Source organism: Vespula vulgaris, chromosome 7 (assembly GCF_905475345.1).
Source record: "Vespula vulgaris chromosome 7, iyVesVulg1.1, whole genome shotgun sequence".
NCBI lineage: Eukaryota > Metazoa > Arthropoda > Insecta > Hymenoptera > Vespidae > Vespula > Vespula vulgaris.
Genome location: NC_066592.1, coordinates 6,426,142 through 6,446,072, shown reverse-complemented (window position 1 = coordinate 6,446,072; position 19,931 = coordinate 6,426,142). Strand labels below are relative to the sequence as shown.

The 19,931-nt window shown below is 26.4% G+C and overlaps 4 protein-coding genes across 8 annotated transcripts; 1 reads left to right on the top strand and 3 right to left on the bottom strand.

Annotated features, from left to right (window-relative positions):
- Positions 1–218: 218 nt before the first annotated feature.
- LOC127065329 (uncharacterized) lies at positions 219–2,232 on the bottom strand. 3 transcript variants are annotated; one of them, XM_050997510.1, is made up of 7 exons: positions 2,133–2,232; positions 1,263–1,962; positions 1,069–1,192; positions 842–984; positions 647–752; positions 458–572; positions 219–359 (listed from the first exon to the last, which is right to left on the bottom strand). In XM_050997510.1, the coding sequence occupies exons 2-7, from the start codon at positions 1,456–1,458 to the stop codon at positions 231–233; spliced, it is 813 nt and encodes a 270-aa protein (XP_050853467.1). In that variant the 5' UTR covers positions 1,459–1,962; positions 2,133–2,232; the 3' UTR covers positions 219–230. The 3 variants fall into 3 exon arrangements, with proteins under 3 accessions (XP_050853467.1, XP_050853466.1, XP_050853468.1); XM_050997509.1 differs by having other exon boundaries at positions 2,064–2,170; XM_050997511.1 differs by having other exon boundaries at positions 1,665–2,194.
- Positions 2,193–11,327, top strand: LOC127065326 (glycogen debranching enzyme). The gene is made up of 26 exons (XM_050997505.1): positions 2,193–2,486; positions 2,962–3,220; positions 3,932–4,055; positions 4,130–4,319; positions 4,472–4,682; positions 4,747–4,881; positions 4,970–5,188; positions 5,309–5,544; positions 5,626–5,838; positions 5,920–6,114; positions 6,184–6,313; positions 6,404–6,527; positions 6,619–6,884; positions 6,971–7,129; positions 7,223–7,431; positions 7,513–7,716; positions 7,774–8,006; positions 8,076–8,165; positions 8,281–8,458; positions 8,548–8,904; positions 8,979–9,126; positions 9,237–9,600; positions 9,695–9,903; positions 9,993–10,178; positions 10,257–10,493; positions 10,564–11,327. The coding sequence occupies exons 2-26, from the start codon at positions 3,098–3,100 to the stop codon at positions 10,627–10,629; spliced, it is 4,806 nt and encodes a 1,601-aa protein (XP_050853462.1). The 5' UTR covers positions 2,193–2,486; positions 2,962–3,097; the 3' UTR covers positions 10,630–11,327.
- A 1,068-nt stretch (positions 11,328–12,395) lies between these two features.
- On the bottom strand, positions 12,396–15,699 carry LOC127065327 (LMBR1 domain-containing protein 2 homolog). Of its 2 annotated transcripts, XM_050997506.1 has the most exons (10): positions 15,385–15,699; positions 14,932–15,272; positions 14,647–14,857; positions 14,389–14,565; positions 14,109–14,286; positions 13,802–13,983; positions 13,484–13,723; positions 13,215–13,416; positions 12,980–13,099; positions 12,396–12,882 (listed from the first exon to the last, which is right to left on the bottom strand). In XM_050997506.1, exons 1-10 carry the CDS (start codon positions 15,556–15,558, stop codon positions 12,638–12,640), a joined length of 2,070 nt encoding a protein of 689 aa, XP_050853463.1. In that variant the 5' UTR covers positions 15,559–15,699; the 3' UTR covers positions 12,396–12,637. The 2 variants fall into 2 exon arrangements, with proteins under 2 accessions (XP_050853463.1, XP_050853464.1); XM_050997507.1 differs by lacking the exon at positions 12,396–12,882 and having other exon boundaries at positions 13,194–13,416.
- Positions 15,700–16,833: 1,134 nt separating this feature from the next.
- Positions 16,834–19,700, bottom strand: LOC127064987 (protein aurora borealis). 2 transcript variants are annotated; one of them, XM_050996739.1, is made up of 7 exons: positions 19,450–19,700; positions 18,890–19,169; positions 18,501–18,795; positions 18,360–18,445; positions 18,064–18,261; positions 17,714–17,924; positions 16,834–17,625 (listed from the first exon to the last, which is right to left on the bottom strand). In XM_050996739.1, exons 2-7 carry the CDS (start codon positions 19,163–19,165, stop codon positions 17,120–17,122), a joined length of 1,572 nt encoding a protein of 523 aa, XP_050852696.1. In that variant the 5' UTR covers positions 19,166–19,169; positions 19,450–19,700; the 3' UTR covers positions 16,834–17,119. The 2 variants fall into 2 exon arrangements, with proteins under 2 accessions (XP_050852696.1, XP_050852697.1); XM_050996740.1 differs by having other exon boundaries at positions 18,890–19,210; positions 19,564–19,694.
- Between the last annotated feature and the right edge of the window lie 231 nt (positions 19,701–19,931).

The following is a 19,931-nucleotide window of genomic DNA, read 5'->3' as shown; positions in this document are numbered from 1 at the left end:
GCTTCCAAATTGAGGTTAACTATCGATTTAGACCATTATTTTTTTATCTTACAAATTATTGCAGATAATATTAATAACAAAATAATTAAAAAAAAAATAGTTTTTTCTTAATAGTTTAAATTCTTTTTCTTTTTATATTTTTGCAGTAGTAAACTTAATCCTTTTAATTAAAAATATAAATTTTTACATTTTTTAAACTGTTCTAAAAGAAAAGAAAATAATGTTTTAATTTATAATATATTTATAAATATTATTACAATTATAAAATTGATAGAAGTATTACAAGATGACTTGGAATTCATAAGATCTGGCATGGGATCTGAAACAACTGGATCCTTGTATACATTAGGACAATTAGTCTAAAAGGAAATTTAATATTTTATTAAAAATTCAACCTTCTTAAAAATATTATTATTATATATTATATTCCTAAATATAAACCTAAATATATTCTTACCCAAATAACAGCAGTTATAACTTGCACAACGAGTTCCTTAAGAATTTTTGCAGCTTTGATACCACATAACACAGCAGTTAATGTATAGTAACAATCAGATATAGCTTTGAATTGACTAAGAAAAAATTATAATATTTGCATATAAAACAAATTATTATATACATAAACACAAATTCTTTATATGCATACTCGCACAGATCATGTATTTCCATATTTTCTGTCCAATCTGTTGGTCCTACACAGTCCAAATATTCATCGTGGAGTTCTTGATAACACTTCATATATTTTCTAAATACTATTTCATTCAAATTTGTTTATTATTTTTCTGTGATACACACACATACACACACATATATACATATACACACTTCTTAAAGGACTTACTAGATTGATAATTTTCATACACACAAAGTTTACTACTGAGTACTCTTAATCCTGCTATAAGTTGCATATATAAATGGTCTTCTGGCAAAGGTGTACATGTTTGCATTACATTATCAATTGAATCAAGAGTTTCAACTATTTTCCTTTAAAATAGAAAAACAGATCATATATATCATTTTTTATTTACAAATATCTATAATTTCATTAAGATCACATAACTTACAAACCTACAAAAATGTTCAATGTCCTTGTATGAAGCAATTAATAATATACTTTCTGGATTAATAACTTGTAGTTTAGCCAAATAAAATAATATCTGGTCCTCATCGCATTTAACTTTTTTATCTAATGCTAATGTACAATAAATATATTTTAGGTTATCGAACAATAAAATCCTACTAACAAATTAGAAATTATTTACTTTTATGTATAACAGTTTTTGTGTGAGAAGAATAATTAGTTTCTTCATATTCAATAGTACTGCTTAATTGTGAATAATCAAATTCAGGATCAAAATTATAATCCTCATATATTTCAGTTTGAGCATAGTATTTTGCAATGAAAATTATAAAAATAAAATAAACAGTAAATAATATATGCCAATGTACAATTTCCATGTAATATTTTTCGCTTAATTGCCCTCATTCAAATTCTCGTTGACAAAAGATTAAATTAAAAATTACCGCCACATTGTGATATTTCTTTGAAGTTGTACTTAAATATTTATTTAAATATCGATGTATATACTCTTAATACACAGCACACACATACACACACAAACACACATATTACGATCTTTTTATAAAATTTATGTCATAATTACAGTCATATATTAAATATATATTGATCCTTGCGTTTTTACACATGCATAAATGCATTATGAATGTTTTACGTATTTATATAAGTATATAAGTATTTTTTATAAAAATTACGTTTCATTGTATATAAGTTTGGAATATGAAATAACAATATTATAAATTTCAAATTTAGTCACGTGAAGTTGCTGCAACATAACAACCAATGAAAAAAGCCGAATTTTTCGTATAAAGTCCTTCTGTCGTCTGCTAGATCTGTATTTTTAAGATGAACCACGTTTCTATTTCGTGACCTTCAAGATCTGTCTAACAAAGTAGAGGTCAAATTAAATCCTTTATATTTCAACGTAAATTATTAATGATCAGGTGAATTATGTGTATTATCGTTAACTATAAGTTATACTGACTAATGTTATCCCGCTTGTTTATTTACAATTTTTATATATTTTTAAATAATGTTGAATGTCATGACCGACCTTGTGCCTATTTAGTTGTTTGTTTCGTTTGAATTGGCTTTTAGTGATATTCTTAGCTGACATGAAAATGGTATCACTTAAATGAAATTATCTTGTTAAGTCATAAAAATACTAATCCGAATATATATGTGTGTATATAGACATACATTTTAAGATAGTATATGTGTCTATTAAGTATAGAACTTTAATCACTTGTTGCTCTTACTTTCTGTTAAATTCTTGGGCAACATAAGTGATTATATTAATCGGATTCAAATTAATAATAAGAAGAAATAATATTTTGTATATTTTTCTTAATAATTTTTGTGTTTTTAAAGTAAAATAACTAAATATATATGGATTTTCTTATGTCAGGTATAGTAATTTATTATATTCAAAATTATATTTATTTTTATTTAGATCATTTTATGATATTTTAGACAAAAACAAAAGCATATATCATATTAAAAAGTAAATATTATATATACAATTATTTCTTTTATATATATCTCATATAATTCTCTCATATATATATATATATATATATATATATATATATATATATATATATATTTTTAATTTTATAATGTAATTATATTTAAGCATTGTTATTACAATTAATTAACAATGTTTATCAGTATTATATTTATTATACTTATTAATTTACTGCTATATACTTCTTATGTTTCTTATCTTTAATTTTATAAGAAGTAAACATGTAAATAAAATGTTTACTATTTATCAATTTTGTTGTATATTCTTTCTGATGTTGCAAGTCTTTTCTTTGAATTACAGATATTATGTATATAAATATATATTACGGATGATTACTACAACATATTTGTTATAGGTAATACAATGTGTCATCCTCCACTGTTCTAAAGCATAGTAAAAACAACATTGCAGCTGATTAATAAAGACTCATTTATGTACAGATCTTATGTAAAGCTATAGTTATAACTTAAATAATCTATTTATTTTTAACAATGGATTCAATGCTTGCAATAAAGCATTTTTTTGGAAATGCAGTACAAATGCTTATAAGGAAATTTAAGAGCTTTTTACAACGTCTATGTAAATGCCGCTATTTGAGGTTTCTCTTGTCTTGTGTAAGTTTTGACATATATGATATAGTGTGTGGATGTAAAAATGTCACCAATATTTATCAAATTCTGTTATATCTTTTATAGAATTATTGTTATGTTTTTAATAACAACAATCTTTTTAAGCACAATTATTACTTTGAAAACTAACAAATCTTATGACAGGAAGTATTTCTCTCATCCATCCACTAGATCATAGAGTTGTAATCCAAGTATGTAGAGTAAGAATAGCTTCAAGCTTTATGTATGTTCATGCAGCAGAACTGTGTAATGTAATATCATGCGTTTTGCACGCTCTGTAGCTTCTTTGTGCCAATAACTTATATTAAGGCTCATGTCAGTCAAATGCTTGTCTATTTACTACGTTTAACTTGTAAGTACTAATCCTCTAGATAAACATTTTCTTCATAAATATATTTTGTGGAAGCATTGAGTTTATAATATATATAAAGTATTTTTGATTGCGTTTCTTAACTTATTTTGTATTATACTACTAATAATAAACATAATAACATACTTCTAATAATAAAACATTTGTTGGAAGTAAATTTGTGTAGCAGTCAATTTTCGTGCTGTGTTATAATATAAAATAGTGCAATAATGTGTGAAAAAAACATTGGAAACTGCTATTAGTAAAGCTTTATTACACCAATTAATCATTAATTTATTTTACAAATAATTGTAATTATTTTTAATAAGATTTAATACTATTTTTAGGCAATAGATAAAAATATGACTGAACGTGGTCCATCTGCAGAGAGCCAGGACTCTCAACAAGTAAGAGTCTTGACTCTAAATAAAGGAGAACATCTTGATGGAATTTTATATAGACTTAAGAAAGGTATATATTTGATATAATTGAGGAATAATTTTATTATTTTTTATTTTGAAATTGAAACATCAATTTTTATTTAGGATGGAAAGTGGAATTCAAACTTGGAGCTTCTCTTCTTGGAAAGACGCTTGATGTTTTTACTAATCATCCACTATCAAATGATCAGAAATTTGAAAGGCACACATATTACCAATTACCTTGGATAAATGATTCTGCTAATTTACTTCTAACTTTACCTGGTTCCTTTCACTATTATGTTATGGATTCTGGGTAAGATTTTACATAGATAATTTATATAAATGATCATTTCATAACTGTTATTAAACTAATAATAGTACTGAAAATAATAAATTAATCTGACAAAATATAATAAATAAACTGTAAATAGTATTGAGATATTATATTAATAAAACTGTTTATAGTACTGAATCAAGAATAAAAGCCATTGCTTCTGGATATTTGATGGTGGATCCTGAATTAAAAGTTGGAGAACGTGGAGAATTATTACCATTAGATTGCATTCAATGTCAAACTGTATTGGCAAAAAGTTTAGGACCCTTTTCCACTTGGGAAAATAAATTACTAGTAGCTCATAATTCTGGATATAATGTGATACATTTTACACCAATTCAGGTAATTGATATCTTTTACTAACTTTATTCACTATATATCATTCATAAAAAAATATATATTGTAGGAATTAGGATTGTCTAAATCATCCTACAGTTTAAGTGACCAATTAAAATTGAATCCTCTCTTCAATGATGGAGACACAGTAATTACTTTTGACGATATTGATGAATTTATAAATAAAATTCGTAATGAATGGAAAGTAAGTAATATTTATAATCCAAAAGAGTTCCTCATACATAACTATATTTTTGTATATCACTATGATTAATTACAATTCTATGTTATAGATGTTAAGTATATGTGATGTTGTTTTAAATCATACAGCAAATGAAAGTTCCTTCTTAGTCTCTCATCCAGAATGCACATACAACTGTATCAACAGTCCTCATTTACGTCCTGCATACATTTTAGACTCTGCTTTATTTGAATTAACAATTCAGGTTGCTTCTGGAGAGTGGGAATTTAAAGGTATTCCTACAGTAGTTGAAACAGAGGATCATTTAAATGTAAGTATTGTATCTTTATTAGTATTTAAATAATTATTCATTAAAAACAAAATATTTAAAAAAAAAAAGATCAAATATAGGGGATAAAAATACAATTACATTACTTTTTCTAATTTTCAGTCTATTCGTCATGCTCTACATGCATATTTTTTACCACTTGTAAAAATCCATGAATTGTATATATTGGATATTAACGAAACAATAGCAGAATTTTTAAATTTAGCACGAACTCAAATCCCTCAAGATATTAATGAATTACCAATAGAGGATATAAAAATAATAAAAGATCCCAAATTTCGTAGATTAAAAGCAACTATAGATATGCCACTTGCTCTTAAAAAATATAATACATACAGGTAGAGATTGTATTTTTTAATATATCGTAATTAATATTTAAAATAATGTTATTTAATTCAAGAAATAAATTTGTTTCATAGGGCTGATTGTTTTGATGAGGAAACTCGCCTGAAACGTTGTGCAGAAGATCTTAGAAAAAAATTACAAGAACTTAATGATATAATTATAAATGAAATTCAAAATCATTTGAATGCAGCTGTTGAAAATACAGTTGCAGGCATACGATATTTTAGAGTGCAAGCAGATGGACCCAGGATTAAGGAAATTAGTGAAAGAAATCCACTCGTACCTCGGTAATTTTAGTGTGAAAAAACATATTAAAGCAAATATAAATGAAGTAAAACAGTGTTATTATCATGGATTTTATTTTGTAGATATTTTACTGATTATGGAGCTCCTAAATCATTAGTTGAAAGAGAAGCAACAATGTTTTCAGAGGCTGGTTGTTATCTGATGGTTCATAATGGATGGGTTATGAATGGAGACCCTTTAAAAAACTTTGCTGACCCTGATTCAAATATCTATATTCGAAGAGAACTTATTGCATGGGGTGATAGTGTGAAGCTTAGGTAATGAAGTACATTATATTATTAATTGTTTCATTTTTTAATGTTTTTAAATATTAATTGTTATCGCAGATATGGTGAAAAACCAGAGGATTGTCCTTTTTTGTGGGATCACATGACAAAATATGTAGAGCAGACTGCCAAGATTTTTGATGGTATACGTCTTGATAATTGTCATTCTACACCTATTCCTGTTGCTGAGGTATATCAATATTTCCATTTTTTTTTTATTTTTTAATAAAAAGTTAGATCGTGTTTATTGATTATATTATTGATTATAATTTTTCTCTAGCACATGTTAGACGCTGCTCGTCGCATTCGTCCTGATTTGTATGTAGTTGCAGAACTATTTACGAATTCTGATCAAAAAGATAACATTTTCGTTAATCGTCTTGGCATTACATCTTTGATTAGAGGTATGATAATATTGAATTAAAAAAAATATTTCAAATATATTTTCTCTTACGACTTTTATAAATTTGATTTATACGTACATATATAATGTAGAGGCAATGTCTGCATGGGACAGTCATGAGGAAGGACGATTAGTTTACCGATATGGAGGAGAACCCGTTGGAGCTTTCTTGCCATCACGTAAACGACCATTAGTACCATCTATAGCTCATGCTCTTTTCTTGGATCAAACTCATGATAATCCTAGTCCAATCGAAAAACGAAGTGTTTTTGATTTACTCCCAAGTACTGGGCTTGTATCAATGGCATGTTGTGCTAGTGGAAGCAATCGAGGATATGATGAATTAGTGCCACATCATGTAAGTCTTCTAAATTTATTAAGAAATGCAATAAACGATAACAGAAACAAGATTTATATATGATTGAATAAATTTCAAAATTATAGATTCATGTTGTTGATGAAACAAGACAATATGCATCATGGACAGATGATGATAATTTGGTAGATGGTATAAAATTTGTAAATCATCGAAACGGTATAATTAAAGCTAAAAGGGCTTTGAACGAACTACATTATACTCTTGGCAAAGAGAAATTTTCCCAAGTAAATGTCTTTACATAAAATTTCATAGTATCTCATAAAATCATATTAAAATTACTATTCATTATTTTACTAATTTATTCTACGTTTTTATAGGTATTTGTCGATCAAATGGATTCTGATGTAGTTGCAGTAACAAGACATTCACCTTCTACTCATGACAGTGTTGTTTTAGTTGCCTTTACAGCATTCAAACATCCTGACCCTAATGCTAATGATTTGAGAAGATATATAAAGCCATTAAGAGTAGAAGGTGTTGTAGAAGAAATCATTTTGGAAGCTTCATTATCACACAGTGGAACAAAGTAAAACATTTTATTTAATATAATGAAAATATAATAAATATAAATACACAATATATAACGCGTTAATATGTTATATTCTAGAAATGGTACATCTCCGTTTCTTTATCCACAAAACTTTGTTAAGGATGAAAATATCATAAATGGAATGTCCGAGTATGTTATCAGTTTGAAAGAACATATTCAGATTTGTGATTCTACTATGTTAGAAAAAGTTGATTCAGGAGATCCTAAAATAACACAGCTTAACTTTATCAATTTTATACCTGGTTCTGTTATTGCTATCCGGTAAGCAATTATAAAACTTATTTTATTATATATTTTATAATTATAACATTATTATAGGGTATCTCTTCATGCTAATATAAAGCCTGCTCTGGCCAAACTTCAAAACACTATTTCTTTAATCACATCAAACAAAAGCTCAGACTTGCGAGTTGTTGTATCTCGCATGGATCTTGTAGATTTGAATAAAGCTCTCTATAGATGTGATCAAGAAGAACGTGATGAAACTTCAAATAAATTTGGAGTATATGACATACCTGGTTATGGACCTTTAGTCTATGCAGGATTACAAGGCAAGTTAATATAATAAATTACCGTTTTGTATATAAAATATATTTACATTTTTCTGCATTTTCGATTAGGTGTTATATCTGTATTAGCAGATATTCGACCAAATAATGATCTTGGTCATCCTTTATGTGCTAATTTAAGACAGGGGAATTGGTTAATAGGTAAATACATTAACATATTTTGAATTATTATAACATTGATTAAATTATTAAACAAATCATCTACATTTTCATAAATACAAATGATTACTTTATAATTTTATATTATATTAAATAGATTATATTTGGCAACGACTTAAGGAGGATCATGGTACTAAAGCTCTTGGAGAATGGTTAGAGGAAGTAGTTGAACCATTTAAATTAATTCCTCGTTATTTAGTACCAAGCTATTTTGATGTGATTGTTACTAATGTCTACATAACTTTATTGGAACAATGTTATGCTTTAATGTCAAGGTATGTATGTTTATATTATTGTATTACAAAAATTAATTTTTATTAAAATAATATTTTAGTTAAAAACTATTACATAATTTTGGTTATAGTTTTGTGAAGAATGGTTCTACTTTTATTAAAATACTCTCTTTAGTCTCAGTACAAATGGGAGGTATAGTAAAATCAGCCCAATTACCAGACTTATCACCAAATTTAGATCCTCCTAAGCCAAAAGTGATACAATATAATGGAGACACAGAACAAATATGTTTAACATTATCAGCAGGTCTACCACACTTTGTAGTAGGATACATGAGAAATTGGGGTAGAGATACATTTATTGCTTTAAGAGGTTTACTCCTTTTAACAGGTAGACACCAAGAAGCTAGATTCATAATCCTTGGTTTTGCTGGTACTTTACGACATGGTTTAATACCAAATCTTTTAGATAAAGGAAAAAATGCAAGGTAGAATATATAAATAATCATATATTTGAAAATGTTGACATAAATACATATGTAATGTTTTTATTGTATTAAAGGTATAATTGCCGCGATGCCTTGTGGTGGTGGTTATATACTATTCAATGTTATATTCAAGAAGTTCCAAATGGTTTAAAGATTCTATCAGATAAAGTTTCAAGACTCTTTCCCAGTGATGATTCTCCTTCGTTACCAGCAGGACAAGTTGTATGTTGTTATTTTAAAATATAACTTTTATATATTTCAATAAACCATTGATGTAATATGATCAGTAAAACATGACTTCAATATATGTTATATTTATATATATATTGCAGGACCAACCTTTGTATGATGTTATACAAGAAGCACTTATGGTACATTTTCAAGGACTTTGCTTCAGAGAAAGAAATGCTGGAAAACAAATTGATGAACACATGACTGATAGAGGATTTAATAATCAAATTGGTGTGCATCCAGAAACAGGTTTTATTTTTGGTGGTAATGATGCTAATTGTGGAACATGGATGGATAAAATGGGATCATCTGAAAAAGCTGGTAACAAAGGGAAACCTGCTACACCAAGAGATGGCTCAGCTATAGAAATAATTGGTCTTAGTAAAAGTATTTTGAGTTTTCTAGCTGAACTATATAAACAAAATCTTTTCCCTTATGGCAGTGTTCAAAGAAAAAATCGTGATGGTAGGAAGAAATATATAGTTTTACAAGTAGGAGATATATGATATTATATTTTTTAATATATATTATATAATACTTTATTTATATTATATAATAGGAACTGTAGTAACTTGGAGTTATAAACAATGGGCAGACAAAATATCCGCAAATTTTGAAAAATATTTTTATATAAACGAAGTGTCCACAGAAGGTGAATTAAAACCTGAATTAATCCATCGCCGTGGCATATTCAAGGATAGTCATGGAGCCACACAGGAATGGGCAGATTATCAATTACGTCCTAATTTTCCAATTACTATGATAGTTGTAAGTATTTTTTTTTTATCTTGAATCAAATAAAAAAAAAATACGATTTTTATTATTCATGTTAAAGTAATAAACTCATTACCCTAAAGGCCCCAGAATTATTTAATCCACATCATGCATGGACAGCATTGAAGAAAGTCGAAGAAATTTTATTAGGACCATTAGGGATGAAAACATTAGATCCTGCAGACTGGGCATATAATGGTTATTACGATAATTCAAATGATTCTAATGATACTAAACTTGCACATGGATGGAATTATCATCAAGGGCCAGTAAGTTAACCAGCATTATTAGTAGAATTTTTTATATTATATTCTTAGCATTTTTTAAAGAGTATATTTGCTTTTTAGGAATGGATTTGGCCAATGGGTTATTTTCTTAGAGCTCGTTTATATTTTGCCCCATTAGTTGGGGGTGTAGATGAACTGCGTCGCACGATTGAATCAACTGAAATTATTATTTCACGACATTTTGTTGAAGCATCTACGAATCATTGGCGTGGTCTTCCTGAACTTACTAATAAGGATGGAGAATATTGTAGAGATAGTTGTCGAACACAAGCATGGAGTGCTTCATCTATACTAGAGGTCTTTTTACATAATCATATGTATTTATCATCGAAAGAACTTAATCTTTTTATAAAAATATTTTTTACAGGTTCTCCATGATTTAAATAAAATCAAACAAAAATTACAATCTGAAAATCAAGATTCAATAAATTGATATAATTTTGCGTGTGTTCACCACCGCCGGCTACACTTAGAATGTTTAAACTTAGAAAAAGAAAGTAGCATTAGGAAAAAAACTGATCACGAAAAATTACGTATTCTTGAGAAGGTAAGAGTAACACAATGCACGGAGACACACGCATATGATAAACAGCACGTTACTTTAACAAATGCACTGCCATGCAGCACTATAACAACTTTTCCTGTAGTTGATGAAGTTTTTTCGTCGGAATCTAAAAATATAGTAACAGCAGATAATATAGAAAGTAATGATGGATCAAAACTAAGAAAACAATATTATAACTCTGATCCTAAAAATGATTTCGAAGCGATTGAAACTTTATCTAATGCAACCGAAATGTCTATATCCTGTGACGCAAATGTTACTTATAAAACAGCACAATTCGTTCGTGAAAACGAAATATCTACAAATTATTCTCAAAAATATTTCAGTGAAAATAAAAGAAAAAATGTAGATAAAAGTGATATAAAACCTTCATCATTAAGTGATCATGTTTATGAAGAAGTTGGAAGAATTAAGGAGCCACAGTACTGGCCTGAATTTGATATTTTAGATTATTATGAGAAATATAGTCCTACAACGGCAAAGACTTTAATAAATACTCTTCTTTTACCAAAACAAAAAATATGTAAACAATGTGCCAGTTCAAAATATAGTCCAGTATATAGTGATCAATACATATACAAGAAAAAACCCTTATATGCTAGAGAAGTTATTCTTCATCATCTGAATGATATATATTATTTTAAATATTCTTCACGTGAAATGAAACGTGATACATATTTTTCAGAAGACAATAATACTCAAGACTGTATGCCACTTTATAATTATTCTAAAACTACAAAATCAGGAATATTTTACTTATGTGGTCCACCAAAAGATATATTTGATCTTAAAGCAACATTGAATCCAGAGATTATTATAATATCTAGTACTGTTAATTTAGTCAATGATGTAGTGAATACACAATTATATCATCGTTATATAAATGATAGATATACACGAATATCCAATAATGGATACATACCCATGACTTTTGAAGTAAACCATGACGGCATCCTCAGTACCATAAAAAACATAGGCTATGACACAGATTTACAAAATTGGATAAATTATCGTAATAATGTTTTGCAATCATGTACTACAAAACAAGATGAATTAGCATTGCCTGAGCACCATCCAAATAGATCGAGTCTATTACTATTAGAACCGTTATTATTAATGCCAGATTTGACAAGTCCTAGGCAAAGGCAAAATAAGAATCGTATTTCACATACAGAAAATATGAAAATAATCAAAATAATTATTGCTTATACTTTATCGTTTTTTATATTAGCTATTATTACGTTCTATATAGTATATTTCACGTAGATATTAAATATTTCTTGAAATAATATAGAAAAAAGAAAAAAATATTGGGAGATTTTTATGAATTAAATGCAAATTTATAACTTTATCACATGTTAATTGTTATTTTCTGTTAAATTTATTATAGTTTTAACGTAACTAAACTTGTTTACATGCTTCTTATACAAAAATTTATTATATGCTCGCTTTGATAATTAGTTATATGAATGTGTGATTATGCTCACACTATTCCTATTCTATGTGGCATTATAAGAAAATTAAATAAACTAAAATATAAATCATATTTTTATTTAATTATATTACTTATTAAGTTTCCTTAATTTTCTTTTTAAATATCGACATAAAGGTATAACAAATTAAGGCTATTTAACTCTATATTCTACACATATTTTTATTATTGTTAAAAAGTAAATAACTATACATAGTAGCAGGTAAATGCAAGCTTTCTTATCATACTACTGTATTATTACAAAACACAATTTTCATGGTAGCAAAATGTTATTTTTTTTAGCTAATAGTCAATTAATAAATTATGAATTACAATAGTTCAATATAAATCTGACTATATTTGTTATAATTAGTTAATTTTTTTTATGTATTTTAAATATTTATTTTAAAGATCATCAAACAATCCTTTAGGCGCAGGTCCTACACGGTTTGTATTTGTTGAAAATGATCTTGCATTATCTGAATTCACATCATACAAATTATCAGTTTGGTAATTACGTTCAAAGTGACTGTTTGCACCATATGAATTTATTTCAGAAGTTGTACCAACATAGTAATCTGTCGAATCGAAATCTCGTAATAAACCAGCTCCTGCTGATTCCACAGATTCATCTCTTTTTAAAGAACGTACTAAAATAAACAAAAGATTTTTTGTAGAAAAAGTAAATCATATAAGGAATTTTTCTGTATTAACATTTGACATTTATATTATACAAATTATAATTACCTGTGTCCATATTCTGTCTAGATGATCTATAACGAGAAGAACTTCCAGTAACATTGAAACGTTCTTGGAATTCACGTCTTCTATATACAGAATCTTCTGCTCTTTGTCGCTTACGTCTTTCTGTATGAAAACAGAATTTGTATCAAATTATTAAAATATTATCTAGTCTATAAATAAGAATAACTTAAACAAAAATATACTCTGGGTCAAATACAATTTTATATTTCAAATGTACCACGTATAATAAGTTCTCTTCCTTCTTCTACAAGATCTGTAGTAAATTCGTCATCATCAAGAAATTGTTGAAATCCTAACATTGAAAGTAATCTACTTCCTAAACTGAAATATGTTGCCAAACAAAATGCTAATATTGCCATTGGAAAATAGATATTAAATCCATCAGATATTATGGATATTACATCCATATGACCCATTACCTAGAAACATATAAGGAAATAATACAAATATTAATGTATATTTGTTATTACGATTAGATCTATTTACCTGAGTATAATGTGTTTCTAAAATGTGCGTTTTTATAATATGAGAATCCATATGAATAAGTCCCAAAAAGTTAAGACACATAGGTGGTGTCAAGCGACATAACATCATACCACTGAATATTAAACTATACTCGTTCGTTTGATGGTGTGGTGCCAGATAATATAAATTTAAAACACGAATTTTTAAAATTGTTGAATAAGCACAATAGCAAAGGTAAGCAATGATGAGTGTAGACAATACCTAACATAAGAAAATTATTTGTATTATCATCCATTACAAAAAAGAATTTCATTATAAAAAATAAATAAGATTATTTACCTCTATTGTAAAGTAATCATAATTTTCTTTAGCTATATTAACAAATTGTGCAAACAATGATAGAACAGGTGATTTATTAAAAAATGTTACTTCTGACCATACAACAGCTGCAGATAAACAAGCAGCACAAATAGCAGCAACCCTCTTAACATAACTTTTAATAATACATTTCCAATACCATTCTGTAATTATATTTACAATTATTAAATTTTATATATAAATGTTTTTATATGAAAGTATAAAAATTTTATATATGATAGATATAAGATATTAAATATATCCATTTATTAGATTGTATGCTTCTTACCGATAATTGGATTGTAAATTATTCGAAGAGGGAATGATCGATGTACAGGAAATGTTGGTTTAAATCTTCTCTCATGACTAACTTGATTTTTTTCTACATCTTCCAAATGAATGATTTTATCCACTGTAATGCCCCACAAAGTTTCTACACGTTGCAGTGTTTGTAAAGCTTTAATAGTCTGAAAGAAATGACCAACATCATTAGTAAAAATGTATATATTTGCATATGCATAAGAAAAAAATATGCATAACACATGCATAAGAAAAAAATAATACAAAACCTGTTTGTGCAATCGAATTAAAGATTTTTCTGAAGGAGTATCAATTGGTGTATCATCTGGTAACTGTCTTCTATTCATTCTATCTTTTAGTTCAGCAGGTATTTTTTGTAGAATTGTTTCCAAATTAAAATGATACGGGTGGCCTGGTCCAATAGATATTGTAGCAACTTGTAAGGACTAGGAAAAAATTTCTTTTCTGTGATATTATTATAATTTTTTCAACTATTTATTATAATTTATTATAGGCAAAAAATATACCTCAAGTATGTCATCTACTGTTTCTTCTGCCTCACATTTGTCTGAACTCAATTTAGCTATTTTGAAATAACTATAATGCAAAGTATATCCAGGTTTACTAGTATTCCATAATCCACGTGGTACTTCTACAAGCGCATATCCCAAAAGTAATACTAATAAAAATAATCCCCATGTATTTGATGCAGAGGAAGCAATAGCTTTTAGCTTTTGTCTAAAAATATAAGTTTAAGATTATAACATCAAAGACTTTTCTAGTAAAAATTTTACTATGGACACATTCATTACCCATCAAGATGTAATCCTGGCTTTAATGCAATGTATATTAATAAGATACCACAGATGAATAAGTAACTTCCATAATAAATCGCATTATCAATAAGAGCAGATTTTAGCTTCCCTTGTACTGTAAAATCACCTGCATTTATATAAGATTGCATTAAAGGAAGTATTAACCATGTTAAACATTGTGATGTCCAATATACAATCCTCCATAATTTTGGGAATACATGTTCTGGTATATTTGGTAAAGGATCTTTGCATGTATGAAATAGAGCATCTGTAGTATTATTTGCATTTTCATTACTTGAGTTATGTATATATTGTTCCATACATTGCCTAAAAACAGTCTAAACAAAAAAATTTATTTATTTTTACTTTAGAAATTAATGTATGATTAATTTAAATATTATATATATTATATTCTAATATAAATATCAAATATATATATATATAACTTACTGAAGAAACATCTAGGGGTAATATAAATACTATCAACAGTGAAAAGTACCATGCAATAAGCACTGAGATTGTAACAATAATATGCTGTCTATACACATTTCCATATTTATATAATAAAGTTGCAGCTAGATAAAAAGCTATAGCAATCTCAATCAGAAATTGGTCAAGAAACATTTTTGTATTATTTTATCTATATTTATTTATATTATACAACAGCTAATGCTGTACATGCCTGCTAAGGCATTAATATTCTATTTATCTTGATCTGATTTGTTATTTATTTCTTGACTTTCCTTCAGCTTTTGTTCTGCTTCTTTCTGCATTCTTTCTAATTTTTCCAAAGTGACAGATTTTAAAGGTATTACTTTTGGTTTGCAAAGTATATAATCTGTAGTTTCCTCTTGATATAACAGCCCTTGCTTAGGAATAATTATATCGACTTGTTCAGTAGTTTCATCAACAGATTCTGACATTTTTCTTTGAATTTCATGAATTTTACAAAGCTGTTTTCAGATGTACCATAAATTATTCAAATCAAATGAAAACTAAATTTTTTAACATAAAATAAAATATCACATAGCACTTGCACAATAAGTGCAAAACAATTATTTTATAATCATATTTTATAAACAATTTAAATTAAAAAATTCTAGATATTTAAAATCCATTAATTTATATGGTATGAGACATCAAGTAATATATAAAATCATGACACGAAAAGATAATAAAAGTTCACAAACACAAATAACCCATGAATCACTGTATACGAGCTCGAATTAAAATAATGTCGATACAAACACTGATCGAAGAATTTATTTTTATTTTAATATATTTTTGTCACTTAAAAATATAAATATATTGCCATTTTATTATGTTAATATCAATCACAAATGCATACACTGCATATTAGAGAATATCGACGTCACACACGTCACATATGCTCTGAATGGTTCACAATAACTATACCTCATGTACGAACGCATGCGCAATTGCAAATATGTTTTTAGAGAAAGAAAAAGAACATGTCCTCGTTATAAAATATTTTCTTTTTTCTTTCTTTTTTTTTTTTTTTTTTTTTTTAAGAAATATTATAGTCAAATACATTCAATTAAAAAATATATACACGTTTCATATCATAAAAAGTATTAATATAACAGTCTTATAATTTATTGTATACATTTTTAATACACAAAAATATTTATTTGAAATGCAATCATATTTAAAAATATATGAAAAATTAAGTTTTTTCATATTTTCAATTCTTTTCTTTTTTTTTCTAACAACATATTCATTCCATAATGGCATCAATAAGTATATTCATCATGAAATGTACATTTCAAATTATAAAAATTAATTATTACTTTACAAAAAAAAATACTTTTTTATAAATATATTTTCTACAATTATTACTCATTAATTATCAATTATTAAAAAAATTAATACTAAAAATATATATACGTCATACTTATTTAAATATTTACAATACTCATATTGCATTAATAAAGAAATAATAGAGATTTAAATATAAAAAGGAACCATAGTAGTATTAGAAAATGCATATATAAAAGTCAAAATATTAATCATGAAAATTAGTAGAAACTAAATATTCTTATTAACTCATTAATTCTACACATATTATTTAACTATACTGGTCTTTACTTTTATTTAAAATATTCTTATAATTATGAAAAAATACTGAGAATTTAGCAAATCCTCGTTCATGTAGAAGATGAATTTAACCAGCCCTTTCATGGTTATATTTTGAAGGAGTAGAACAAACAAAATGTTTAAAATTTTCTTTCCAATCAGAAAGTGGAATTTCATCGTCAGATATTAAAAACTGTTCATTGTAATAAAATTTCTGCTTAACTGAACTACTTTCCATTAAATTTGTTGTACTATTCATGGAATAAGTTTGATATCCAGTGTCTTGAACTATATTAGAAACACTTTGTCTCTCAGACATTCCCAAAAATATATTAGTTTTGTGCGAAGTACAGTTCTCCAATTTATAAGTCTGACTTAAATCAGGCAAGTGTTTCATCTCATTAATATTATTATGATATTTATCTATATCTTTAATCATTTCATTTTTTTTATTGTCTTTGATTAAAGATGTAGAATTTTCCATTACTGAATTCATTTCTACAGATATGTCTGTTCTTATGTTCTCGTGATCATTATTTGATTGATTAAAATTTTCTTTGTTTATATACGAATTATGTGAAGATAAGACCATATCTAAAATCAATTTATAAAGCATTGATTGTATATGGTAATTATGTTTTTAATATATAATCTCTTGTAATATTTTTTATAGAAAATTTACCTGGTACTTCATTATTTTCAGAAACCTTAATATTCTCTGAAGTAGACATCTCTATGCTTTGACTAAAATCTAATTTTATTGCTGAACGAGAGCGAGTTTTCATATTTTCTGCTGATGTGTTTCTGATATCAAGTATAGAAGATATATTGGGTGATAGATTTTCAGAATTTTGTATAGGTGTTCCATGACGCTGCATTTTGCGTGAAAATTTCTATAAATAAAAAATTTGACTTTGTACATCATATTCTACATTGATTTTTTTTCTGTATAGAAAGTTATGATTGTAAGTAATATTGATAAATAATGATTGTAAGAAATATACTAAAAACATTAAAAATTTTAATTGATACCTTTAATGGTGTGCCATATATAAACATTCCACTTTCTGGAGGACTCTTACAGAATGTTAAAGAAGTGTTCATTTTGATTGGTGAAACTAGCAGAGAACTTTGCTCTTCATCTTCAAGACACTCAGTATAATTGAAGAATAATTTTCTCCTTAATGAACTTGTACTTAAATTTGCATCATCACTATCTACACTTTGTTCCTAATTTTGCATACAAAATATTCATGTAAATAGAACAAATATTTTAACACAAAAACAGAATAATATGTATCAAAATTTCTAATCTATTATCAATGTACCTCATTAAACGTAAAATAAGGTTTTAAAGCTTCTTCAACATTTTGAGGTAATTTTGGAGGAAGAGATAAAATTGTTTGACATGTACCTAAAAATAATGATATAATTATATTGAAAAAACATTATTTACTTATATTTAATACCATCTTTTTTTGTTGTTTTAAAGGAATCTTTAATTATATTTGATTTATCAGTAAGCCGTTTAGGAGTATCCATTTTAATGTCTACTTTATATTCTTTTTTTTTAGATTCCCATGGGCTAGGTATTATCTCATTTGTCATAAAAAATTTATCAATTGCTGCCTGAGCTTTTAATTCAATGTCTGGATCTACATTATATATTTGTTCTAAAGGAAATTCTTCTATTTCTGCTGGTTTTATTAGAGCTAATTCTTCTACGCTCCATGCAAATTCAGGTGATTGTTGGAGATTAGAAACCTTTATATTAAAAATGATATAATTTATATTATTATTATAGATTGTCTATGACTGATATGATTAATCTCCTTATATAATAAATATATGTTATCACCTTATTAAAAACACTTGGACTGATAACAGACATGTGCAATCTACTTGTCAAATCATTTTCAAATGGATTCCTTGCAATGAACTTTGTTAATCCTGATGGTGGTGTGATATGATTTGGTAAATGTGTAAAACGACCTGCATTCTTTTGATATATTGTTTGTTTATGTTTATTTTCATTTTGTTTGATTGGAGATTCGTATATTTTTGTACTATTTGTTAAAGTACCATCATACTTAATTTTCGTTTTGTTTGGTGTTGATAACTTTGACTGACTCATTTCACTAAAATTGTTTTTAACTGTGCAAACGTCTACGTAATTTTTCTTAATAATAAAAAAAAAAGAGAGAGAGAGAGATAAAACATTAAATTTAACAGATAAAAAAAATTAAACTCTGCTTCAATGAAGGTTTGAATTCAACTAGTGCACACAATTGCTACTAATTGTTACGAATTGAATGTCACATAAACGTTATATTTATAATAACAAATTCATGATCTTCATATGATTCTAATCAAATAAAGAAAAATAAATTATATTATGAAACATTACAGAAGACATACCGTTTTTAAGAAATAGTAAGAATCAGTGAACGAGATAAAATATATGAAATAATGATACACATAAATAACATGAATTCTAATATGCATTTGTCAATTTAAGTTAACGATTATTACGTTTTAATTGTTTTGGTAATTATTAAGCTTGTTTAAATATTTTTTTATACATTTTCCAAGTATTTAACAACAATATACGAATTATTTGAAAACCACCACGAGTCTATTCACTCGTTTGAAATTCACCAATAAACTGCAGCATAGTAAATAAAGGTTATCGTTGATTAGTGCAGTTTAAAGTAACTAGATTCAAATATAACTGACTTTAAAATGTCTAATCAGAGAATTTTATTTTAATATATATGGTATTTTTAATAAATATTGAAAAAATTAGCATCTTCATTCTTTAATCAAATATAATGATGTTAAATAATAAAAATTCTATTTTCGCACGCGCGTTTTTTAATGATATAATTTAAAAACGTTGT